Raw genomic sequence first — 23,843 nt, forward strand, 5'->3', positions numbered from 1 at the left:
TTACGGTAGAGAAACATCATTAGATGCGAATTGGTATCTGGGGTGGAAGCAGTTACGACTGGAGTTGTGTGATTCTTACTGGGGGCAAAATATTCCTATCAGACCAAGGGTTGGTTCACATGCTTCTGAGTGGTAGGCACAATGGTTGCTGCCATGTTTTCCCAGACGGATCATCATGTATATTTTCACATGCTTATTGAATAATGAGGCATGTGGTCAGACAACCATTTTTGTTGCTGTACATGCAAAACTTACTAGATGCCCAGAAACTGGCTGTTGCCATAGATCCAGTGGTTGTGTGAACTTGCCCTTGGGTGGCTCTAAGAAAATATTGTCTGATCTTACCAGAAAATGCTATTATGAGCCCACTGTTGTTCAACACTGAGGCCAGTAACGGCTCGATGGTGAGGTGCCACCTTGGGTGAGGAAGTTACCTTCAAACAGAATTTGGCCCTCCTTGTTCACCTGATTATTATTTCTGCTACAGTTCTTAATCCAGACTTTTTAAATAATTGCTTTTATAAACTCTTCCAGTCTTCTCTCTCTCTCTCTCTCTCTCTTTTCTTGAGGGACTTTTTGTAATGTACATGTGATTTTAAAAAAATACTTTTTACCATGTAAACTTTAAAGAAATGATAAATTCTTTCTAGCCAATCAAAAGTTGTGTTCATATTACTTGGAAGTGGAGGGGCGGATGATACGTTTGAGGTAGGAGAAGTGTAAGATGCTTTCTCCTTCATGCTCAGTCTGAGGATTGAAAAGGCTCTTAAACTGCTGTTGTGTCTATGCAAACTAAACCTAAAAAGGAGGTCACCTTCCTCAGCCTCCCTGTGCTCATAATGCCCCAAATAAAGAGCTAACCTTGTCATTTGTTTCCAGAAATTCTATCTGTCAAAGCAAAAATGGTCTTGCCAGATCAGATCAAGACTGTCACATCCAGCAGTTCATCTCCCAACAGTGGCCAGCCGGATACCTTGAAGTTCATGGGTAATAGCTGTGCCCTGTTTGCAATAAGAGTGCACTGCCTTCAGTCACAAAAGCTGTTTTTGGCTTTGTCATAGCTAATGCACATTGATAAGTCTATTTTCTGCACGTTTGTCTAATCCTCAACAAAAAAACAACCAACCCACATCAACCATATGTGTAGCAGAAATTCCACTTAGCCTGGTCGGTGTCTGTAAGATTGAGGGTGGTCCAAAGCTTATTTTAGGTGGATACACATAAAACGTCAGCTCATATTCAGGTTGTTTGTGCAACTCTGTTGAATCTGGGACTGGCACCTAGAAACAGACTTCAGTTATGCATGTTACCCTTAACACACACATCTCCCTAAAATATTTTTAAGAAGTCTGGAGTGAATCATGAAAGAGCCCTGGACTCTGCAAGGCAAACAGAGAGAATTCTGCATTTACAGAAGAGTATCCGTAGTGGTTTCCCAAGTCCAAAATACAACTGTTCATGTGCCTTCCTTGCCCTTGTCACTTTTCCTAACAAATCCTCGCTTGATTTTCTCTCTCCACCTGCTGCCCCAAAGTTTCAAATTCATTAGTTCAAGAAAAAATAGTGGTACAGAAGGATGCTATAGATGTGTTTTTGTTATGTTGTTGGGTTTTGCCAGGCAGTTTGGTGTCCTTGGCCTTCTGTATTAAGTATTTTGTCATGATTAGGCACTGGCCTCGCTTAATATTATTGTATCTTCCCCTCCCCCACCCCACCCCACCCCACAAAATAGTGGATTAAAAACAGTGACACAAAAATGGCAAAACTATTAAATCTATATAGCCATTGGCCATTTCAAATATCTAGAAGTTTAGAGAATGACTGCAAGGATAATAAGAGGTGCATTGAGACCAAGGTTTCAGTAGTGGGAAAAACTCTCACTTAAAAGGGAGTATAATTAGCTAGGCAAGATCTCCTTTCTTATTCTCAACTACTGGAGGGAGTCATCCCAGCAGCTTCTGATTTTCTCAGCCTGCACCAACTAAAGGCCACATAGCGCAAACATCTTTCTGTAATCTGAAGCAGGCATTGCTCAGCATGCCAAATTTCCTGTTGGATTGTGCATTTGTGTGGAAAAGCAGAGAGGGGAAATAATCATACTAAACAGCAAGCTCGTTCCCAGAAGACATCTGTTTGTAGAAGAAATACCAAAAATCCTTAGGAGAAGAAACCCCCAAGACAGGAAAAACCACCCAAACAGTTCACGTGGACTGAGTGTGCTGAGTAGCCATGGAATGCAGACCGGGAGAATGGGAATGGGGAAGGGAGCGAGAAGAAGGGGGAAATGGTTTATCCAGCAAAAGGCCAGGTCTGGAATCTTGAACAAGAGCACCCCACCATTTGTATCAAATATTTTTTAGAGTATTCAGTGTCCATGCTCACAGAAAGAAATTGGCCATTCATTTCAGGTTGCTGTAACACCATTTTCTATTTCCTTTTGCTGGAATTCTTCATCAGTATACTGCTAGGACCACCAGAGGAAGTGCCCCGGGCTGTATAGAATACGTGGTTGCACATGGCTCCCCCTAAAGAATGCTGGGAATTGTAGTTAAGTGTGGTGGAAGCTGCAGCTCTGCAAAGAATAAAGCCCAGTTCCCAATGTTCTTTGGGGGTGCCATGGCCTTTGTGCAGAGCCCGACCACCCATAAGGCAGGGTGAAGTGGCTGCCTTAGGCAGCGAAAGTGCCAAGAGGCAGCTCCCCCCTCCGCTTCTACCCCCGGCAGAATGCCCCCTCTCACCAGGAACATTCCAGCACACAGTGTTGCCACTTGTGTTCTCTGCCCCTGAAGCGGAGAAGACAAGCGTCAAGGCCTTATGGAACGCTCTCCCTCTTGCCGAGGGAGGGGTTCCAGCGGGCCACTTTGCCTCTCATCTTCCCCGCCCCTGGGGTGGCAAGGATGAGCGTTAAAGCATCGCAGAACGCTCCCCCTCTCGCCAAGTGTATCTGCCTATGTGTATCTGCGGTCATTAGTTAACAACTTAGGTTTAGTAAGGGCTGGCAGAACCAGCAATAATCAGAAGACTCACAGTGGTTTCAATCATAGAGAGAGTTTGGGCAGGCATCCACATGAATATTTCTGCCTCCATGCTTGTTTTCCTCACTAGAAGTGGATTGGACACTGCAATGTTGTTGTTTTCTGTCAACACAAATTTGGGGAGAGAAGTAAGAGGGAGGTTGATCGCTAAATGTGCAAGCTGCTTCTGGTGTTATCAGCTTGCAGGGAGATGCCCTGTGGTGCTCACATTTCAAACCCTAAGACTTTGGGCAGGGGTCATGAATAGGTGTACCGAAATATCTCAGTCCCTGGCCTGCCCCTTGATTCCAAAATGCACACAGTTGAGTCATTCCAAGCTTTTAAAAATAGTTGTTATGCTTCTCCTTGGCTTGCTGCTTAATTAAGGGGCTTAAGACATTTTGAGAACATTTGGGGAAAGAAGCAAGCCATCATGGTTTGAAAAAGAGTTGAGGAAAGAGTCTCAGTACAAGAAGCCAGGATGGTGTAGTGCAGAGGGCCAGACCCAGTAGGGAGGTCAGCGCTCCCAAGGGCCACTTTTGGGCCCCTGCCAATCATGACAGTTGATTGTAACATGAGACATGCCCCATGTAAGATTTCTTATGTGAACCTGGACCTACAAGTCATTCCAGAGATAAACCACTGGGCTAAATTCAAGGTTTTAAAGTCCTTTAAAAGCTTGGGATCAGAATACCTGAAAGATCATCTCACTGACTTGATCCCTGCTTCCTGCAGATGCCATCTTATCAAGAAATCTGTTCTGCACAATGTAGGAATTGGACTTCTAGTGTGGTGGCACCAGCCCTTTGGAATTCCCTCCCCTCTGTCTCTATTGTCTTTTTGGCACCTACTGAAGACCTACTTCTAACAAGCTCGTTTGCAGCCTGCATCTGTATTGGAATTTGGTTTTAGTTGTTTTGTCTCCTGTACGTTTGCTGCCCTGAGCTCCTTTGAGAGGAAGGGCAGGAAATAATAATAATAAAGATAGTAAATAATTTATAACCACCACCATCCCAAAAGAGAGAACAAGACCATGCTGAAAATGGGCAAAGGTTTGACTTTAGAAGTTGTGGGAAGAGTAAGGTGGGGAGGACTTGTGCAATGCTGGACCACCCTTGCTTCTGCCACTTAACTCCTTTCTTCTGGAGACCCTGAGGAGGAAGCCTCACATTTTTGTTCAGAGCTTCAGATCAGGCAACTGTTTGCTGAGGTGATGGTATCTGGTGGTGATATCGCAAAGTGAGCACTTTGCAGCAGAAAATGCAGGGGTTCACTCATTTGGAGGACCCCCCACCAATCCAGCAGTGCTGCTAGTATTTCACATTTAAGGTAAAGGGTAAAGGGAGCCTTGACCATTAGGTCCAGTTGTGGACGACTCTGGGGTTGCAGCACTCATCTTGCTTTATTGGCTGAGGGAGCTGGTGTACAGCTTCCAGGTCATGTGGCCAGCATGACTAAGCCGCTTCTGGCGAACAGAGCAGTGCACGGAAACGCCGTTTACCTTCCCGCTGGAGTGGTACCTATTTATAAACTTGCACTTTGATGTGCTTTCGAACTGCTAGGTTGGCAGGAGCTGGGACCAAGCAACAGGAGCTCACGACCTTCTGATTGGCAAGCCCTAGGCTCTGGTTTAACCCACACCCGTGCTTTAGTCATGTCCAAATAGGTGTCCAAACAAGATAAAAGTTACACCTTTCCATGTGGAAAAGGGGAGTAAGATGTTAAGACCACTGAGTGGGTATTTTCTCTTCCAGCTTGCAATTCTGCAACCATATGGGTTCACAAGATCCACTTCTGTTGGTTAGCACGTCACAGTATAGGCGTGCGAGAACATTTTCAAATACATGGGTTTTTAAAGTTAATGTATATTTCAGTTAGTTTTGATTGATTACTGCTGTTAATAGGAGCTGATTAGGATGGGTTGGTCTTCCCCTCCCCCCGTCCCTTTTCCATTTCCCCTTTTTTATTTGCAAAAAGAAGAATAAATGCTTTCCACATTTTGAAGGAAAAGTAATACAAATTGCCATGAAAACATGGTGGCAGTGCAAGACCATTAAGCCCTGAGTCTTAACATTCCTAACTCCCATTTCTGTGTACCTAACTCCTCTCTAATTAAGGAGGAAGATTGTAATCAGGAAATACTTCGTGGGGAGCAGTCAGGCACTGGGGTGCTTAGCGAAATCCTGCCCTCTGCGTATGCTTGGGGCTAGAAAGTAAGCTCATCTCAGCAGTGAGCTGCATTGGTTGACTTGGAGATGGTGGTGGTGACGGCTGCTCCTGCCAGGGGCAAATCCCAGCAAGCAGAAATATCACAGCTGCGGCTTCTCCCTCAGGAGTTTGCTGCTTTCCAAGCAGAGCTGCTAGCTGGCGTGTGAAATCATTAACCACGGAAACCTCGCTTTGCAGCCTCCCTTCTCTGAAAAATTAGAAAAGGGTAGCTCTTGTCAGTTGGCAAGGCAGGGAAAAGTTTTAAAGCCAGATCAGATTCTCCTCTTAACCTGGATTGATGAGTGACTGGTTGGTGGTTTCCACTGACCAAATCAAGCTTCAGTTTATTATTATTGTCTGTCTGTTTAACTGATGGGCAAAATCAGTGACATGGTTGAAAAACACTTTTGTTTATGGGCAAAAACTCTATATGGGTGTCTGATGATCCTAAGGTTACTAGATATGATTAGTTGCCATTTTAAATCCTGCAAACTGGACATCATAAAGCCATCCATCTTACATGCTGTTTATGTGTTAACGGCAACACTGCTCTGCTTTTCTGTCCTCTCTGCACCGATTGGCTAATAGTTGCCCATTGACTCATAACTTTTCTTTAATGCACAAAAACAGGCATGGTGGATGTTGTGGACTTTCAGATGCTGTTGGGTTGCAACTCCCATCAGCTTCAGACAGTATGACAATAATTAGGATGATGGAAGCTGTAATCAAGCAGTAACAAGGTTAGGTTCTCCATGCCTGTGCTAGAGCAGGGATGGAGCACCTTTTTCAGCCCAAAGGCTGCATTCCCTTTGTACAGTAGGCTAGTTTCTACATCCCTGCACCTCTGTCCGCCATCAAGAAGCATCATCAGAGTTCAATGACACATTCCAGCCAGGCAAAAACACAGGGGCGGGGGGAGGAAGCAGGATCAGTAAGGGGGGTGGCTAAGTGAGAGTTCCAAAGAGAGAAGGGCTGCTGGGCTTGAGGTTCTCCCCGCACTAAAGGAAAAATCCTTGTGCTTTGCCAGCCTGTCAGGGGGAGGTTGGAAGCCTGTCTTTCCCAGCCTTGTCAATTGTTTTTGATTCCATTGCACTTACTGGAGATACCCTTTTTTGGCCCATGTGAGCCCACAAAACAGCTATCCAAAGGATTCAAACAAGCACATCACTAAAGCAAATCCAGTCAATATGGGCTGAGCCACAATGGTTCAGGGTGTAGAGATTGCAAGAGGCAGGGCTTGTGGAAAAGGAATCTCGGAACGGCATTCCAAGATAAGCATCCCGTTTCCAACCAACTGAAGGCTGGTTTGAATTAAAGTACCGTAAGTTGTGGCACAGGTGGCAGGGTAGTTGCTCAGGTATCGCCAAGTCAGAGGAGATTCGTTGCGCTGAAAAGGGACAAAAGAGGGCACTGGCTGGCATAAAATGGGCATGTGTTCTTGAATATGTGAACATAGGAAGCTGTGGTTCCTGCATTGCAGGGAGGGGGTTGGAACAGATGGGCCTTTGGGTCCCTTCCTTTGGGTCCCACTTCTATGATTCTGTGCGGTACACAGAAACACAATACATCGCATAGTGGTAAAGACTGGTCTGTGCACTTGCCCAGTCTGCTGTACAGCTGCTACTAACAGTTGATGGGCAACTTCAGGGCCTCCTCTCTCTCCCTTCTTAGGGTTCTTTGCTCTGTGAACCAGCCTTGAACTGAACAATCTTTCAATCCAGGATTTTCTGTGGAAGGAGGTTGGTATAATATGACCGCCTAACTAAGTCAAAGGACGAGCGGCTACTGTTTTCCAGTACTCAAGGAGTTTTCCTATTGCAGTGAAGGACAGAAGATACCCGGAAGATCTTTTGGTCATAAATACGGCTTTCTGCCATGGAACAGATGCTTTTTTATTTTGTCGTTTTGGGGCTTATGGAGGGTACTTAGGATACACACAGCACAACTGTAGGCGTATCAGACTTACTAAGTTTAATGTGACTTATTGCCAGATATGTCTCTAGGACTGCAATTAAAAAGCTACCCTTTGGTATCTGCCAACATAGTTTGGTGTTGCATCACTTTTTAACAAACAGACACTATAAATAGCTGCTGAGGGGACCAATTAGGACCAATGCTGCCTGGTGTCCATTGGGAGTGGTGGGGTGGCAGGCAGGAAGACCCAACAGTAGGTGGCGCTAGAGGCAATGGCAGGCAGAGCTGCTGTTTGGTTGTAAGAAGATGGGCAGATAGGGACAGGCTGAAGTTGGTGAGGCAGTGCCCCACTTGCCCTTATTGACCGGCCTCCACTGATTAGGGGCATGTAGAGAAGGGTCAGAGCCCCAAATAAAAAGACTCTTCCCCCATGCCACCCCAAATCTGCTATCTGGCACTGGGCAGAAGCTGCTCTCAGCATTTCTGAGCCCCGCCACTGAATGAACTAAAAGGTTTAAATTGATTTAACCAGCTGATTAAACTAACAAATGCTTTTAGCCCTATTAAAAATTGATCGGCTCCCTAATGAGGGAATGCTCAAGGTGATTTACACAATTATTTAAAAACAATGAAACATTGCAATAGCCATTTAATACCAAAGCAGCCGCACAGAGAGCAGTTTAAAGAGTCTTTCCAAAGTGGCAGTTTTCAAAGCCTGCCCCAACTGTACGCCCCCCCCCCCAGCCACACACTTAAAGAGGGGGGGCAGTTGTGAGGAGCAGAAGCAAGAGCTGCAGGGGCCTCTAGTCAGATTGGCAGCAGACACTGTCTGCGCCACGGTAGGGGGGCAAACAAAGCGATCAACATGTGAGCCTCTCTGAGCCAAGGATGGGAAAGGTTTTTTTCCCAAATAACCTTCTGGGTAGCCTGAGGACCACATGCCAGCGGTGGGTGAAGCCAGAATGCAAATTCTACCTTCCTAAAGTAGGCCAATATTGACACATGCAAACACACCACTCTCTATCCTCCATCCAGACAAGCAAGAGGGTGTGTGGCCGGGGGGGGGCAGACTGAGGTGCCTAGAGGGCTGCATTTGACCTCCAGGCCTGAGGTTCTCCCTCCCCTGGGGACCCCTGACCGTTAGGTCCAGTCACGAACGATCCTGGTGTTGCGGTGCTCATCTTGCTTTACTGGCCGAGGGATCCTGCATACAGCTTCCAGGTTGTGTGGCCAGCATGACTAAGCCACTTCTGGCGAACCAGAGCAGCGCACAGAAATGCCGTTTACCTTCCCGCCGGAGCGGTACCTATTTATCTACTTGCACTTTGTGCTTTCGAACTGCTAGGTTGGCAGGAGCAGGGACTAAGCAACGGGAGCTCACCCTGTCGCGGGGATTCGAACCGCCAACCTTCTGATCAGCAAGCCCTAGGCTCTGTGGTTTAGACCACAGCGCCACCTGCGGTTCTCCTTCCCCTGGTGTAGGCCTCAGTTATTCTAATCTGCAATGAGCACAAAAAGCTTCTTTCATGAAGCTGGAGGTTTCAAAGGCTACTGCTCTGACTTCCTCGTGGCACCTGCTTACCTGGTCCAGGTACCCTGAAGGAGAGGCTCATTGCCCGCCAGCATTAACTTGTTCCCAAGCTCAACTGATTAGAGCCTGGTGCTGATAATGCCAAGGTTTCAGGCTCGATCCCCGTATGGGACAGCTGCATATTCCTGCATTGCGGGGGGTTGGACTAGATGACCCTCAGGGTCCCTTCCAACTCTAAAATGCTATCATTCTTCTCTGCTAGCTGTGATTTCTCAGGATGGAGCTCCTCACAGCTCCAACTGCCATGGGCTCTTGGAGTCAAGGAGAGTGTATGCATTTGTGTGTCCAGATGCTGCTTTTACAGGCGTCTGGCCTCCCAGGACCTGTTTAATTTTCTCCTTCCAAGGTGGTATTAGCAGCAACTGCGAGACAATGCTGCCGCCTTAACTCGGACAAGCGGGGACCGTCTATCCTCTCCGACGCTGACGTCATGCTCCTCCTTTCACCCCCTCCATCTTAATTCCCCCTCTGAGACGGAGGTGAGATGAGGTGCTGCCAGTGCCAATCAGCGTTAGCAGTGCAGGTCTGCCGCTGTCATCTCGGTAGCGTCGGCTGGGTGCAGTATTCAGCCATCCGCCGAGGACAAAGCAGTGGATGTTGCAAACCGTTAGGAGTGCGGGGTGGTTTTTCTGCGCAGGCTTCAAGATGTCCTGTTTATTGAGCATTGCTCCTGATTAGTTTGCAGGAAGATCAGGCATGGCAGGCTAATTAATGAGCGTTTATTCCGACTTGTTTGTGGAGTGGTTAGATTTTGTTTGTGTCAAAAGCAGGGGTTGTTCCCAGCACTTAACCTTATCACAGTAATTCTAGTTCCGTGGGCAGTGAGTTTGTTGCTGAAGACTTCCCAACCATCTCTGGCCACATACCCCTCATGCATTTAAAGCACATGACTTCCCTCCCAAGAATCCTGGGAACTGCAGTTTGCCTCTTTCAGAGCTACAATTCCCAGCACCCTTAACCAACCACGGTTCTCAGGATTATTTGCTAGAAACACATCTTTGCTATGGTATGTACATAATCTATAAACGCTGTTATGGGAATTGTAAGGTCTAAGATATAAAATAAATGTTCATAAATGTACCAGGCAAAAACATACATAAATATATAACCTACATGTCTGAAACAATACAGGAAAACATTCCTGAAACCATTTTGACTCTCCCAAATTGACCTCAAATGTTTCTCTGCAAGGAGGAAGGAAATGGGAAAAGCTTCCCATTGTATCTTTGCTCACAGGTCTTGTCTTAAGGGCGTATCTGTGTATGAATAGGGTGAGCCTGTGACCTGAATTCAGGAACTGAGTATTTACCAGAATGGCCAGGATGCCCAGGTAAAAACAATCAGTGACTATTATCAGGTATCCTGGCAGACAGATTTTTGCTGTAGACCACCCCTTCAGTGATGTATGAATGATGTACTGGGGGGTGACCTTGAGCTACAGAGTGGCAATTTCAAAAGTCTATACAGTGGTACCTCAGGTTAATTCGTTCCGGAAGTCCATTCTTAACCTGAAACTGTTCTTAACCCGAAGCACCACTTTAACTAATGGGGCCTCCCACTGCTGCCACGCCGCTGCAGCATGATATCTGTTCTCATCCTGAAGCAAAGTTCTTCACCCGAGGTACTATTTCTAGGTTAGCAGAGTCTGTAACCTTAAGCATATATAACCTGAAGCGTATGTAACCCAAGGTACCACTGTGTAAGAGCTTGCACACCAGTGTTCTGGGTTCCTCCTCCCTCCTGCATGGGGGCAGGGTGAGCGCCCTGTTGCAACAGTTAATAAAGATCAGGCTTACTAGCTGCTTTGCTCCTCAATATTCTCTGGTTAGCCTCTGTTATTTTCTCCTACCAGTAGAGAACCTACATAAGGATTCTCTATGGGCTCTTGGGTACCCCATAAGGGAAAAGGAGCAGTTTTTTTTAATAACAATGCACAACCTGAATTTCTGGGTGTGTAATTGAATCCCACCTGGATATAGCGGTGGTATCTGGAAATGTTCTGTGTTGGACTGCCATTTCAGTGACCCAACTTTTCCCTGTGTTGCTTCATGCCTCCCCAATCCCTTGCTATGTTGTGATTCTGCAGGCTTTTTTTTGTGTGGAAAGCCTACAAGCCAAGCTTTTAGAAATGGCTGACATTTTTACTGTTGACTCCACAGCTGGGTCAGAAGCAGAAAGGGCCTTTTAAGCCAGGAGTGGCTTTGTTCCTAGCCTCCCGTCCCCCATCCTCACTCCCCAACCTGTTTGCAAATAACTACAGGCTGCCACAGGAGGAAATGTGAACTCAAAGCTTCTGCTGCCTGGCAGTGTGTGAGGCTCAAACACTTAACAAAGGCCAGCTCCTACGTGCCGAAGGCTTAGAGCAGAGAGCTTTGTCAGATGCTGGGTCCACACAGATGGGCCAGAGCAATCTAGTGGCACAGCAATTAGGCAAGGCTGCATTTGCTCTCCTTCACTGCTTCCAGCACAAGCTCTCCCCTTCCGCCTTTCTTTTTTGGCAAATCAGGATTTTTTGGCTACCGAAGAGAGAGGCCGGATGTTACTCAAGCAGTTGCCAGATTCAGTTTAATCAGAGGACTATGTATACAAGGAAGATCTGACTGGGCCTAACATTTGCAACTGTGTTTACTGCTTGACCGTGGTCATAACAGTTATGGATGGCTTCTGTTGCTTCCCCTTTCCATTGGTGCAGATGGGAAAGTCGACCAATCATCTATCAAACACTCCAGATGTGGGCAAATGAAATATCCCTGTCCACCTCTCTCCACTTCCTGAACTGCCTCGCTGATATTAACAGGCAGAAGTACTGCCAGAAAGCTGACATGGAGGAGAAGGTACTGAGACTCAGTGCTGGGAGGCACCTCAAAGGTCATCTGTTATGACCTCCTGCCCAATGCAGGAAATCCACTACTGTGGGGTTGCCATATGTCCTCTTTTTCCAGGGCATGCCTTCTTTTCCATGAGTAGAGTTGCCATAGCGATCCATAGTTAAAAGTTGTTGTTGTTTAGTCGTTTAGTCGTGTCCGACTCTTCATGACCCCATGGACCAGAGCACGCCAGGCACCCCTGTGTTCCTCTGCCTCCCGCAGTTTGGTCAAACTCATGCTGGTAGCTTCATAGTTAAAAGTGGAAGTTGGCAAATCCGAAACCAGCATGATCAAGTATTCCAAAAGGACTGGAGTAAACTTAGACGATATTTGAAAGATTATTGTAAGCAATTAACATCACTAGCAGGGTTGTCTGAAGACTTGTAATGAGAAATTCTCTACCTTTCTATTTAAATTTTGAGTTATTTTGTAATGTATGTAATTAGAATTGGAAAATGTACAAAAATGCAATAATGAAAAGGTTAATTTTGAAAGCCATGAGGCAGGAGGGGAGGAAGTTGCCAGGCTCTAAAAAGCCAGGGTCATAAAGTGGAGTGTTATGATGTGAACGTATATTATCTGTCTGTCTGTCTGTCTGTCTGTCTGTCTGTCTGTCTATCTATCTATCTGCGCAAATGTGCTATTGTGATTAGTAGCCACGATGGGCCCAAGTCCCTTGATTTCAAAAGGCTTAGGGACAAACCACATTTCCTTGGGGTGGAGGGTGGGATATCATGCTGTTAGGCTCCTTCTGTTTTAATTAAAAAGAAAAGTAAGTTGGCTACATGAAGAAAGCCTCCTCTACAGGAAATTAATGTGATTGCCATCTTTTCCATAGGAAAGTACTGTTTCTTCTGCAGAGGTGTTTGGTTTCTAATCTCTCTCTGAACAGTTTGCTCCGATCTGGAGGTCTGGAGCCTATTCTGCGTGGAGCAGCTGCCTTAAAAGAACAGGAAGGACCGAACTTTCACAGCATAGGTACAGGATGAGGTCAGCGCTTCATCCCTCTCCTTGCAGGAAGGGCGATGTTTTCAGTAATCCCTCCTCCTCCTTTGGGTGATGCCCTGCGTTCCTAGTTGGTTTCTTTTTCGTAGGGTTGCCATATTCCCAAAAGTGAGAATCTGTTGATTCCCAAATATTTATCCCAAATATATTTAAGTTTTGGGGTTTGTTTTCAATTCTTAAAGCATTTTTTCCCCTTTAAAAATTGCCCTACTTGCCATACCTCTGGGTTTCCCTGGACATTTTGCCGATTCAGCGAAAATCCTCCCAGATGCCTTTTTAACAGTCTGATTCCCGGATGTGAATATGTGATATGGCAGTCCTATTTTAAGGGTGTTTTGGATATCCATGATGAGATACAAAATCAAATGCTGTTGTTAGTTTTAATAATTTTCAATATTTTAAATATGCTGCTGACTCTGCAATATTAGATTGCATGCCAAGATTAGTGCCACAAACTGGCAGGACTACGTGGAAAAGGAAGAGGAGGAAGATCCCAGCCAGGGGTTTAGCCAGGACTGGGACACACCAGGGCAAGCTGGGGGTGGGGAAGGAGATGTTAGTATAGGAAGTACTCACAGGGTGCCAGAGGAGGACGAGAGGATGGGGGTCGGTGCACAGAAATCAGAGCAGCAGGACCCATCACCAGAGCCAAAGGGGGCCCTGTTTCCACAAACACAGCAGGCTCTGAGGCGTAGGGAGCAGCGGGCAAGGTGCCCCAGGAGGCTGACGCAGGCAAGGGTCCACAGCCCAGCTCCCTAGCTGCCCAGGTGGGGCTCATTAGCTCTGGGAAGAACGGTGTGATTCCTCAGAAGGAGCAGGCTCAGAACAGGTGAAGGTCATCTGCCTCGTCAAGCCCAGATGCTGCAATCAGCATGCAAAGGGAGGCAGAGCTGATATGCTGTGTCTGCTCAACTGCCCATGTTGATGGACCTCGGCTTGGATATTCCTGGACCTCCATGGGACTGCACTTTGGGCTTGACACTGCACTGCATCCTGACTTCAGACTTGCATTGACACTGGACCTCCTTTCCTGACCTTCGGCCTTTCAGCTTGGGATCTTGGATTGTGGACTTTGCGGATGCTGATTTTGAACACTGTCTGGCTGCCAGGTAGGCCTGGGGGCTCAGGACAATTAGTGACTGAGTATAATCAGGTGGTTTCCTGGGACCACATATAGGCTGTGATTAGGTGTCAGGCTAGACAGAATCCTAGGCTCCATTGCAGTGGAATAGGGGTGAGGGGAAGAGTCAATGTATTTCATCTCTCTCCATTGAATCAGATTGCAGTGTTTTAGCTTACGCCCCCTCCTTGCCAGAGCAATGTTATACTGACACAGGAGCCGGTCTGAAATGTCACTCTAGAAGTAACTCTTTGTGTCCAAAGACAACAGAGTCTTACAGCATTGTGGACTAGAGCCCGTCTTCATCAGATGTAAGATAATATCTGTCTGCAAATTTCTTCTCTTGAGAACGTTTAACCTGCTCTTCAGCCGAAAAGGCTCCCAAAGCAACTAACCGACATTTGATTAAAACAAGAGAGGATTTTAATCTAAAAGATGCAACACAAAAGGGGATGGGGAGGGAAGAGGTGGGGGGGGGGACGGGACACAAATGCTTTAAGTTAAATAGTAGCTCTTATAATGGTCAGCTGCTATGGAAACAGTTCAGGGGCAGGAACAGCCCAGTGGAGCTGTTATTTTGATGAAGCTGCTTCTCATCACATGAGGCTGATGAATTTCCAAATCATCATACAGCTAAATCTTGTGCCATTGATGTCAATGACCTCTAAAGGGTCAAGTCTGTACCAAAGGTCCACATGTGTTAGCTTGGCTTACTTGTTGTTGTTTAGTCGTTTAGTCGTGTCTGACTCTTCGTGACCCCATGGACCAGAGCACACCAGGCACTCTTGTCTTCGACTGCCTCCCGCAGTTTGGTCAAACTCATGCTGGTAGCTTCAAGAACACTATCCAACCATCTCATCCTCTGTCGTCCCCTTCTCCTTGTGCCCTCCATTCTTTTCCAACATCAGGGTCTTTTCCAGGGAGTCTTCTCTTCTCATGATGTGGCCAAAGTACTGGAGCCTCAGCTTCACGATCTGTCCTTCCAGTGAGCACTCAGGGCTAATTTCCTTAAGAATGGATGTGTTTGATCTTCTTGCAGTCCATGGGACTCTCAAGAGTCTCCTCCAGCACCATAATTCAAAAGCATCAATTCTTTGGCGATCAGCCTTCTTTATGGTCCAGCTTTCACTTCCATACATCACTACTGGGAAAACCATGGCTTTAACTATACAGACCTTTGTTGGCAAGGTGATGTCTCTGCTTTTTAAGATGCTATCTAGGTTTGCCATCGCCTTTCTCCCAAGGAGCAGGCGTCTTTTAATTTCGTGGCTGCTGTCACCATCTGCAGTGATCATGGAGCCCAAGAAAGTAAAATCTCTCACTGCCTCCATTTCTTCCCCTTCTATTTGCCAGGAGGTGATGGGACCAGTGGATAGCCAACCATTATTTGTGATCACCACCAATTTGCTTCCCCCATATGCACAGGTGACTTGGGAGAGAGGCAGGGTCTTTTCTCATCTGAATGGGGTTGTGTGAAAGTAAGAAGCAGAAGGATTCTCTCCTACTGTTCAGAATGGGACTCCTGCAATTTCTTACCTCCTCAAAAAATGCAGTGGAAATAACACCTCTAGGGTGGTGGTAGGTCAAGTGTTCAGCTCACCAGTGGGTTGGGGGCACTTGGCTCCGATGTGCTGATTTGTGGATTGCTGGTCTATCAGAGTATGATCCAGTAGATCTGTTCAGGCTTTCAGGTGCAGTGGAAGACTCTTCCTTGTTTTTGCTGCAACACACTAACGTGACTAGGAGTTCCCAGGAAATGGTGGGCAATTTGGCTTTGCTCTGCTGGTTTTCCCACTCGGGACCAATGAACACAATCGGTCAAAGAGTGCCCTAACCCTATGCTCCCCTTTGCACAGTGGTGCAGCTAGGTCTGGCCAGGGCAACAAACTCTAGGGCTCCCCCACCCTGCAAGTGTCAGCACGGAGAGCAGCAAATGATCTGCAAATGATCTGCACTTGATCCAGCTTGGGCCTGTGCTGGGGCTGATCACCCCAGCTCCCTTTCTCCATCTTATATGGAATATTCTGTAGTTATGTAAATGGTTACAGATGCTCCTTTTCTTATTTTTCCTTTTAGAAATACATTGGCCTTTTCTACCAAAAAAGAAAGAAAGAAAGAAAAATGCTTATTTCTAAGACAAAGGGAGCTGTCGTTCCTCTAGCACGAGGATTGACACTTGTGCAATGGAACTCCCTGCTCTCCTCTTCCCCCTGCACATGCCCCCCTGCCCTCCCCAAACCTGCCCCAGAAGGTTGGGGGAAACTCCAGAACAGATTTGGGGGGGGGCACAGGGCAGGAGAAGCAGGGGAAGTTCCCTTACACACATGTAAATATTTGCATTGCTGGAACAAGTTACTCAGTGCTGCATTGGATATAATCCAGGTGGTTTTGTGTGGCCGAAGTAAACTGCCGTCACCACAATGCTATGATTTGAGAGAGTCTTAAATGAAAACGGCACATGCTCAAAGTATTTCTTTCCCCCCTCAGGGGTGAACAAGATCATAGCAGGGGTGAACAAGTAGTTGTGAAGCAGAGGTCCCATAACCTTTTGGATCTTGTGGGGATCTTTGCAAGCCAGAGGGACTGTTGTGGGCACCCCGCCACAACAAAGCACACCCCACTACCCGTTCTGTTAGCTCTAGTGGGATGTTAGTTTGAAGTCTTCAGTGGGAAGAAGCGTGGGGAGGGCCTCTGGGCGGTGCATGTGTGCCCGTGGGCACCACGTTGGCAACCCCAGATACTACTTGGGGAAGAGAAGGGCCATGTTAGTTGTGTGCTTCACAGCTTGAAGTAACACACATGGCTGTTCTTTAAAAGGGACCTTGTTCGTGGCCCATAAGACCATAAAATGAAGATCTGAATTTAACAACATGCCTTTGCATGTAATGCCTACATTCTCGGTGACAAGAATAGCTCTGTGCAGGAGGGTTGTGGCAATACTTTGCTGGTATTTGCTGTGACTCAACTCCCAGAGTTTCATATCCAAAATGAGTTTTTGCTCTCAAGGTGTTTTCAACCTGAAATGACTAAGCAGGCTGCTGTTTGTGGGTGCCAGGCAGGGGGAAGCAACAGGTTTAGGGGTGAGAACGCGCAGCATCGGCACAGGAGCCCTTTCAGTCTCTGCAGCTGGCCCTGGAGCAACATCTGCCATCTGCAAAACAACAACCACAACCCCCAAAAGCAGCAGGCAGCCACATGTATCACAAAATTATCTTTATTTCTCTGATGGCTGTAAACAAAAGTGTACAGTACTTCTCAACTCATACAGAGCCTTTTCTATAAGCTGCTCTGCAACACAGTAGTAAAAACATCAGATTTCCAAAAGTGCCTTGTTACATTAATTTCCTTGCCAGGATTTGTGCAAATTCAGAGGAGCAGGGGAGGAAATACAGTATATAGATCAGCTTGCCCCAGCCCCTTCCTGGATGTTACTCGACAAAAAACCCCTAGATGGCCAATGCTTAGGACAATGGGAGCTTTTGCCCAACAACATCCGGAGGGCACCAGGTTGAGAAAGGTTGATTTATAGACTATGTGATCCATGGTTTTCAATGTTGGCTGTTCTGTTTCCCCGTAGTCAGAAATGCCCCCCCCCTCTCCTGTGCATGACAGTTTCTAGTGCAATGACTGTGATCCTTAAATCACTTATTTTTGAGTATTACCTCTGAGGTTTCATGATAGCACAATCCTAGGCATGCCTACTTAGATGTAAGTCCCACTGGGTTCTGTGGGACTTGCTCCCTAGTAAATGTGTCTAGGATTGTAGCCTTAGCAACATATTAATCTCTTTCAACTCACATTGTTTATAGCTAATAGTTATACATTCCATTTGTTAATACTGGCTTTGCGAGACATGCAAAATAATCCTCCTCTCTCCCTTTTCCCCCACCTTCGTATTTTTATGTGCATTAAAACAGAACGAACACCAGAGGGCAGCAAAATACAGAACAGGGGAAAGTCTATTTTGTTTCTAAAAGCTGGAAAATACAAATAAATAATGTGTACATTTATTTTAGAAGCTGGCGAATTCCGGGTCTCTCTCTTCTTCCATCAGTTGGGTGGGGTGGGAGAAATAAAAGATGGAGAAGGGGATACAATGGAATTTGTTTAAATGTAGAAAAATATTTTCTGAAGATCTGAGGTAATTAAGGCTGTAGGAACTCAAAAAGCAAGGTCAAAAGGTCTTGAGGTTTCTTTCCCTTTAAGAAAATAATGCATTACAAAGATCTCAAACAAACAACTGACATCAGATTTTGAACATGTAACTAACACACAGACACACACACACACGCAAACACACAGACACACACACCAATCTGTCCGAAACACGTTTGTGTTTTTTTTTAATGTATGGATTAAAAAAATAAATGATATATATTTCTCTCTTCTTTCCCTAAGTGAAAAATAAATAAAAAGATAAAACGGCAAGTTCACTCACATAAGGGAAAGGACATTGGGAAGGGGAGAAAGGAAGGAGAGGGAAAGGATTTTTGCGAATTAGTCTTTGAGCAGCGCAGGATCCTTAGGAGTGGGATGACTCAGACGTCACTGGGAGATCTGGACCGGAAAGGCATGGTGGAAGAAATGCAGCCGCAGCAGATAGTCCACAACACTTTTTGGATTTCTTGGTTCCTGAAGGCATAGATCACAGGGTTGATCATGGAATTGTAGGTAGCCGGGAGTATCGTCATATAGGTGTAGAGAGCTGGGTACGTGTAATCTCCGAGGAGGCAGTAAATGGCAAAGGGGAGCCAGCAGGAAGCAAAAGTCCCCAGGATGACAGCCAAGGTGGAGATGCCTTTCCTGGTGGTGACGTAGTGCGAAGTGGCCAAGAAGTGTCTCTGGAGGGCAATCTGCTGTGCATGCCTGCAGACGATCTTGCAGATCTGCACGTAGAGCTGCAACATCATGGCGAAGACCATGAAGAAGGAGATGGAGAGGATGATGAGGTTGTTCTTGGTCAGGGGTTTGACGATGCTGCAGGTGGAGTCGTCCTTCAGGCAGTTCCAGCCCATAACGGGCAGCAGTCCGAAGCAGATAGAGACCCCCCAGGTGATGATGAGCATGATGTACGTCCGGGTCACCGTCCTTTCCGAATAGTAGGTCAGCGCATTGTAGAGGGACAGGTACCGGTCTATGGTGATGGCCAGGAGGCTGCCCACGCTGGCGGTGAAGGAGCACACCAAGAGGCCCACCGTGATGAGGTTCACCACCTGGGACTGGATGCAGTAAACAAAGGCAAAGTGGAAGATGAGGCCCAAGCCGGCTAGCAGGTCTGCGGTGGCTAAGCTCCCGATCAGGAGGAACATCGGAGTCCGGAAGGCAGGGGTGTAGAAAATGATGGCCACCACAATGGCATTCTCGCAGGAGATGATGGTCCCGGAAACGCAAAGCACCACGTCCCAAGGATTCAAGGGAAGAGGAGGAGGAGCTTCAGAGAGATACAGGGAATTGCTGCTGCCATTGCTGGGCAGGAACCAGCCGGGCTGCTGGTCTTCAGTGGCATTGAGGCGCACCTCCTCTTTCATGCTGTCCTCTGATGACCTGCAGTGGCACAAAAACACCCACTTAGCGTCCTCTGAGACATGATGGAAATCGGCAGGCGTTTGTAAGTGTCTGGGGACCAGAGGGTGTGTGTGTGTGTGTGTGTTGATGGAGGTGGGTGGGGTTTTTAGAACCAACTCCAGCCTTTATGGTGCTGGGAATCAAGGCAGAGGCAAACAGGCTGCCTTTCAGTGCTGAAGTTTGCTGCTGGTGGTAGGAGTGCCCATTAAAATGCATCCCTGTTGCACGTGATGGCTGCATGCTTCTTATCTATGGTCTCTGGATGGGATATTTCTGGCAAGGGCCTGTCATTGTTTGCCATCGTTCTCCCCCCCCCCCCCCAGCCCTCCTTTCTTTTTTCTCAAATAAAGCCATCAAGATAAAGGATAGTAAACAAAATGCCACTATTGTTTCTGGTCAACGTACGCTTCCCCGGATTACATCATCACTGCGTACCTGGCAATAATCTTCCTTCCTTACTTACTTCACCCCCTCCCTTGCCCAAAACACACACAGACTGAGCTCTCTCAAATCACCGACTTTCCCCAAAGTTTACGCAAGACTCTATAATGGAAAACTGTAAGACGGCAATGATGCCTTACAGCACAACTCTTAGGCTGATTACAGTCTTTTGGCATCAAAAGCATCACTGGTGGATTTGTAAGGTCTGGCAGCAGCCTGCTCATCTCAGCCTTTGCCACGGAGCTGACATTGTTATTACATATGTCAAAGACCCGGTTTTGCTCCCTTTTCTTCTTTGCTTGTCTGTTGTACTAACCCCCAACACTTGAGTCTATTTGGTCATCATGCCATGTCGTGCCTAGTAAAATTCAGGCAGTTATCTATTAGAAATTATTTCCCCTAAATTCACACTGCAGAGCTACATTCTGGTTTGCTTCCTGGAGACAGGGCTACGGTGGGGAATGCTATATGTGGGTGAGAAAGTGAGACAGAGGTTTGGGTGCTTCTAAACCCCTTCCTCTCTTTTCCCCGGGGGAATAGGAATGCATGCACACCATACCCTTTACAGTGCCACAATTCCCAGCACCCTTAACAAACTACAGTTCCCAGGAGTCTATTTTGGGATGTCCTTTAAATGTATGGCATGTCTGCAACCCTGTCCAGGTCTACTCAGAAGTCAGTCTCATTTAGTTCACTGAGGCTTCCTCCCAGGTAAAAGCATAGAGGATTGCAGCTCTAAGGCTTAATTTTTAAATGGATTTTGGGGGGGAGGGGTCTCACCTTTTGCATTGGGAAAGGGGCTTTGATGCAGAGAAGCTGGTCTGTCCTGAGCGTGTCAAATACTGCGGAAAAGAGGAGGGCGGCGATGGTGGCGGCGGCACTTACCTCGGGTGATGTTCCAGAACAGGAGGCTGCACATTCAATCGGGATGGAGGGGAGGGGGGTCCGCTGCCTTGCGCGTCCGATTGGGTGGCTGCAGGACAAGGAATCCGCCTCTCTCAATGCAGATGCCCGCGGTCCTCCTATACCAGGAGGGCTGCGGACTTCAGGCTCCGTTGCAGCTGCAATCCGAAGAGCAGCGAGGCTGGCTGGCAGGCAGACTGGCAAGGAGAAGCGCCGAGTTATACTTGAACAAGCCCCCTTTTTGAGGGTGACTCACACTTCAGGCTTTGGGGCTGGGGCGGCTCCTCACTTCGCATGTCTTTCTCCCGGGTGACGTCAATGGGCGGCGGGAGCCAATCACCTGGCTGCAGAGGATAGGGGCGCGCGCGCGCCGTGTGGCATAGTAAAGCTGGAGAATTCCATTCATAAAAAAAGGGAATGTATGCAAAATAACAATAATAATAATAGACAGCACCGCTGGGGCTCTTGATGCGTAACCAGCAGGTGCCTTCCCCCTCCTCCCCCTCCTCCTCCTTCCGCCCACCCTGCCCTTCCAAAGTCCTCTACGGAAAAGGAATTGTGAAGGGAGGAGGAGGGGGGAGGAAGAGGGTCCCCAGCCCCAGGATTCCCCGACGGGGAGCAGCACTGTGGTCCAAGCAGGGCCGGATTTCAGTCTTTCAAATATCAGCAGTACCCTCTGCTGGCTCAAAATTCTGCACCTCCCACCCTCTCGGCATGTCCTCTGTTCAATTCACTACGTCATAGTTGTGGCACCCGCTAGGCTGGGTGCCCAGTGCTGTGGAACCAGTCATGCTGCCCTAAATCCGCCTCTGGTCCAAGGACATAATGGAGGGAAGAGCTGGTGGTGTGGCTGGTTTATGATGCTCCAGGTTAGGTCTCTACGAGGACGAGGCATGAATGGGACAAAACATTTCAAGCCTCAGGTCCGACTCGCCCATGAGGCAAGGTGAGGCAAGCGCCTCAGGCAGCAGAATCCACCAGGGCAGCCAGTCCAGCCTCCAAGAAATGCATTGCCTGCTGCCACAGTGACAGCAACAGTTGTGGAATAACTCCTTGGAGGCCAGATCTGCTGTCCTCTTGGCAGCCTCCCTCTTGGCGAATAGGAGGTGCTGCCTCTCTTCTTCCACCCTTGTTCGGGATGTAGATCAGTATATAGAAGAAGAAGAAGAGTTTGGATTTGATATCCCGCCTTTCACTCCCCTTCAGGAGTCTCAAAGCGGCTAACATTCTCCTTTCCCTTCCTCCCCCACAACAAACACTCTGTGAGGTGAGTGGGGCTGAGAGACTTCAAAGAAGTGTGACTGGCCCAAGGTCACCCAGCAGCTGCATGTGGAGGAGCGGAGATGCGAACCTGGTTCCCCAGATTACGAGACTACCGCTCTTAACCACTACACCACACTGGCTCTAAACCAATCCCTAAACCTCATGCCCAAGCAAATGTCCCTAAACCTCATGCCCAAGCAAATGTGGAAGTCAGATCATGGAGATTCCCTATCCTTTTATCTCCCACCGAGGGCATTTTGATTCATCTGTCACACTGAGCGTTGTCCCTCAAGTTGAGAGCATGAACATCTCTCCATGGGATGGTTTTACTGATCAAAGCTTTACCTCAATTTACTCTGTACTTAGATGCTGGATTTCTACCTGTGCTCCTTGTCTGAAGTCTTTGGGTATAATTCTGCATGAGCCTGTGTCACACAGGTAGGGAAATTGTGGCTCTCCAGATGCTGTTGGAACCACAACTTAAATTACCCCCAGCCAGCAAGGCCTCTTAGGTTGAGTTGTAGTCCAACCACCTCTGGAAGACCACCTCTGCTCTGTTGTGGGACATCGTGCCTGAGTTGATTTTAAAAGGTTTTCTGACCAAATCTGGCCTTCTGAATGAGCCTTAAGCAAGAACATAAGAGGAGCCTGCTAAATTAGGCCAACAGCCCATCTAATCCTGCACTGGAGGAGAGGGCTGCAGCTCAGTGGCAGAGCATCTGTCTTGCATGCTGAAGGTCCCAGGTTCCGTCTTCAGCATCTCCAGGTAGGGCTGGGAGAGGTTCCCTGCGTAAAACCCTGGAGAACCAATGTTTGTCAGTGTAGACACTACTGAGCTGGAGGAGCTTCATAGATGTTCTTCATCCTGTTTTCACAGCTGCCAACCAGCTACCTGTGGGAAACCCTTCATATCTGTGGACATGTAAGGATCTTATTCATCAGTCTTCATAGACTCTAAATTGGACAGGCAAACTCATTTTATTCCAGCACCGTTCATCCATTTGGAGGTCCATTTTTAAATAGCAGCAGCAAGGGCTTTGACTAATTTGGAATCAAGGCACTCTGGCTGATAACAGTGTTTTGCAGAGCTGCAATCACTGCCTGATTGTGAATCCCGGTCTCCAGGTAATTTGCTACAGAGTTGTATTCCCCTTCATTAGCCGCATTACATCATTGTGCGGCTAAAGGGAAACGTGCTTGAATCTACATTTTCAGCCTCTCTCTCTTGGGCTACTAAAGACAGTGAAATGGGATGGTGAAAAGCCTGTTGGAAATCCAAAACTCATTGGTCTGGGGAAACCTTCCTTAATCTGGTGTCTCCAAATGCTTTGAACTACAACTCCCGTAATTCCTGACCATCAGCCATGCAAGCTGGGGTTGATGGGAGTTGGAGTCCAAAACAGTTCAGGATGCTGCGATGTGATTACTGACAGGAGTGAAAACTTGCCAGCATATTACACCTCTGCTCAGTGATCTGAATTGGCTGCTGCTGGGTGAAATTCAAGGTTTCTCTATTACTATATACAGCCCTTAACAGTTTGGGACCTGTTCCCTTGAAGAATTGCTTTACCCCATATATGCCCACTTTGACTGGCAGAAGTGGCTCTTTCACACTTGCAAGTGTGGCAGCACATACACTGTGTAACTCCCAGCCTATTGATAGAAGGCAGGCATCTTTGCTGTACAGTTTTTGGCACCTCCTAAAAACTTTTTTGTTTATGCGTGCTTGCCCAGGTAAACTTAAATAACAAGTCTTGCTCAGGTATGTAAATCTGACATGTATGTTAACACTCCCCCCCCCTCGCCCCATGCATAAACCTTATAGAAAGCTCAGAGGGGTTTACAGAGGCCTTCCTTGTGATCATGCCTCAAGGATTAGATCTGTCTACTTCCTACTCTGCTGGCCATTTGCCCATCTCCCCTTCTTGGGCAAGGTTCTTGAGCGGATGGTC

At 47.3% G+C, this 23,843-nt stretch overlaps 1 protein-coding gene across 2 annotated transcripts; it reads right to left on the reverse strand.

Moving 5' to 3' along the window:
• Positions 1-16,915: 16,915 nt before the first annotated feature.
• Positions 16,916-20,991, reverse strand: GPR3 (G protein-coupled receptor 3). 2 transcript variants are annotated; one of them, XM_081920835.1, is made up of 2 exons: positions 20,611-20,991; positions 16,916-19,263 (listed from the first exon to the last, which is right to left on the reverse strand). In XM_081920835.1, exon 2 carries the CDS (start codon positions 19,245-19,247, stop codon positions 18,258-18,260), a length of 990 nt encoding a protein of 329 aa, XP_081776961.1. In that variant the 5' UTR covers positions 19,248-19,263; positions 20,611-20,991; the 3' UTR covers positions 16,916-18,257. The 2 variants fall into 2 exon arrangements, with proteins under 2 accessions (XP_081776961.1, XP_081776962.1); XM_081920836.1 differs by lacking the exon at positions 20,611-20,991 and adding an exon at positions 20,506-20,598.
• Between the last annotated feature and the right edge of the window lie 2,852 nt (positions 20,992-23,843).

Source organism: Podarcis melisellensis, assembly GCF_964234715.1.
Source record: "Podarcis melisellensis genome assembly, chromosome: 8".
Classification (NCBI taxonomy): domain Eukaryota; kingdom Metazoa; phylum Chordata; class Lepidosauria; order Squamata; family Lacertidae; genus Podarcis; species Podarcis melisellensis.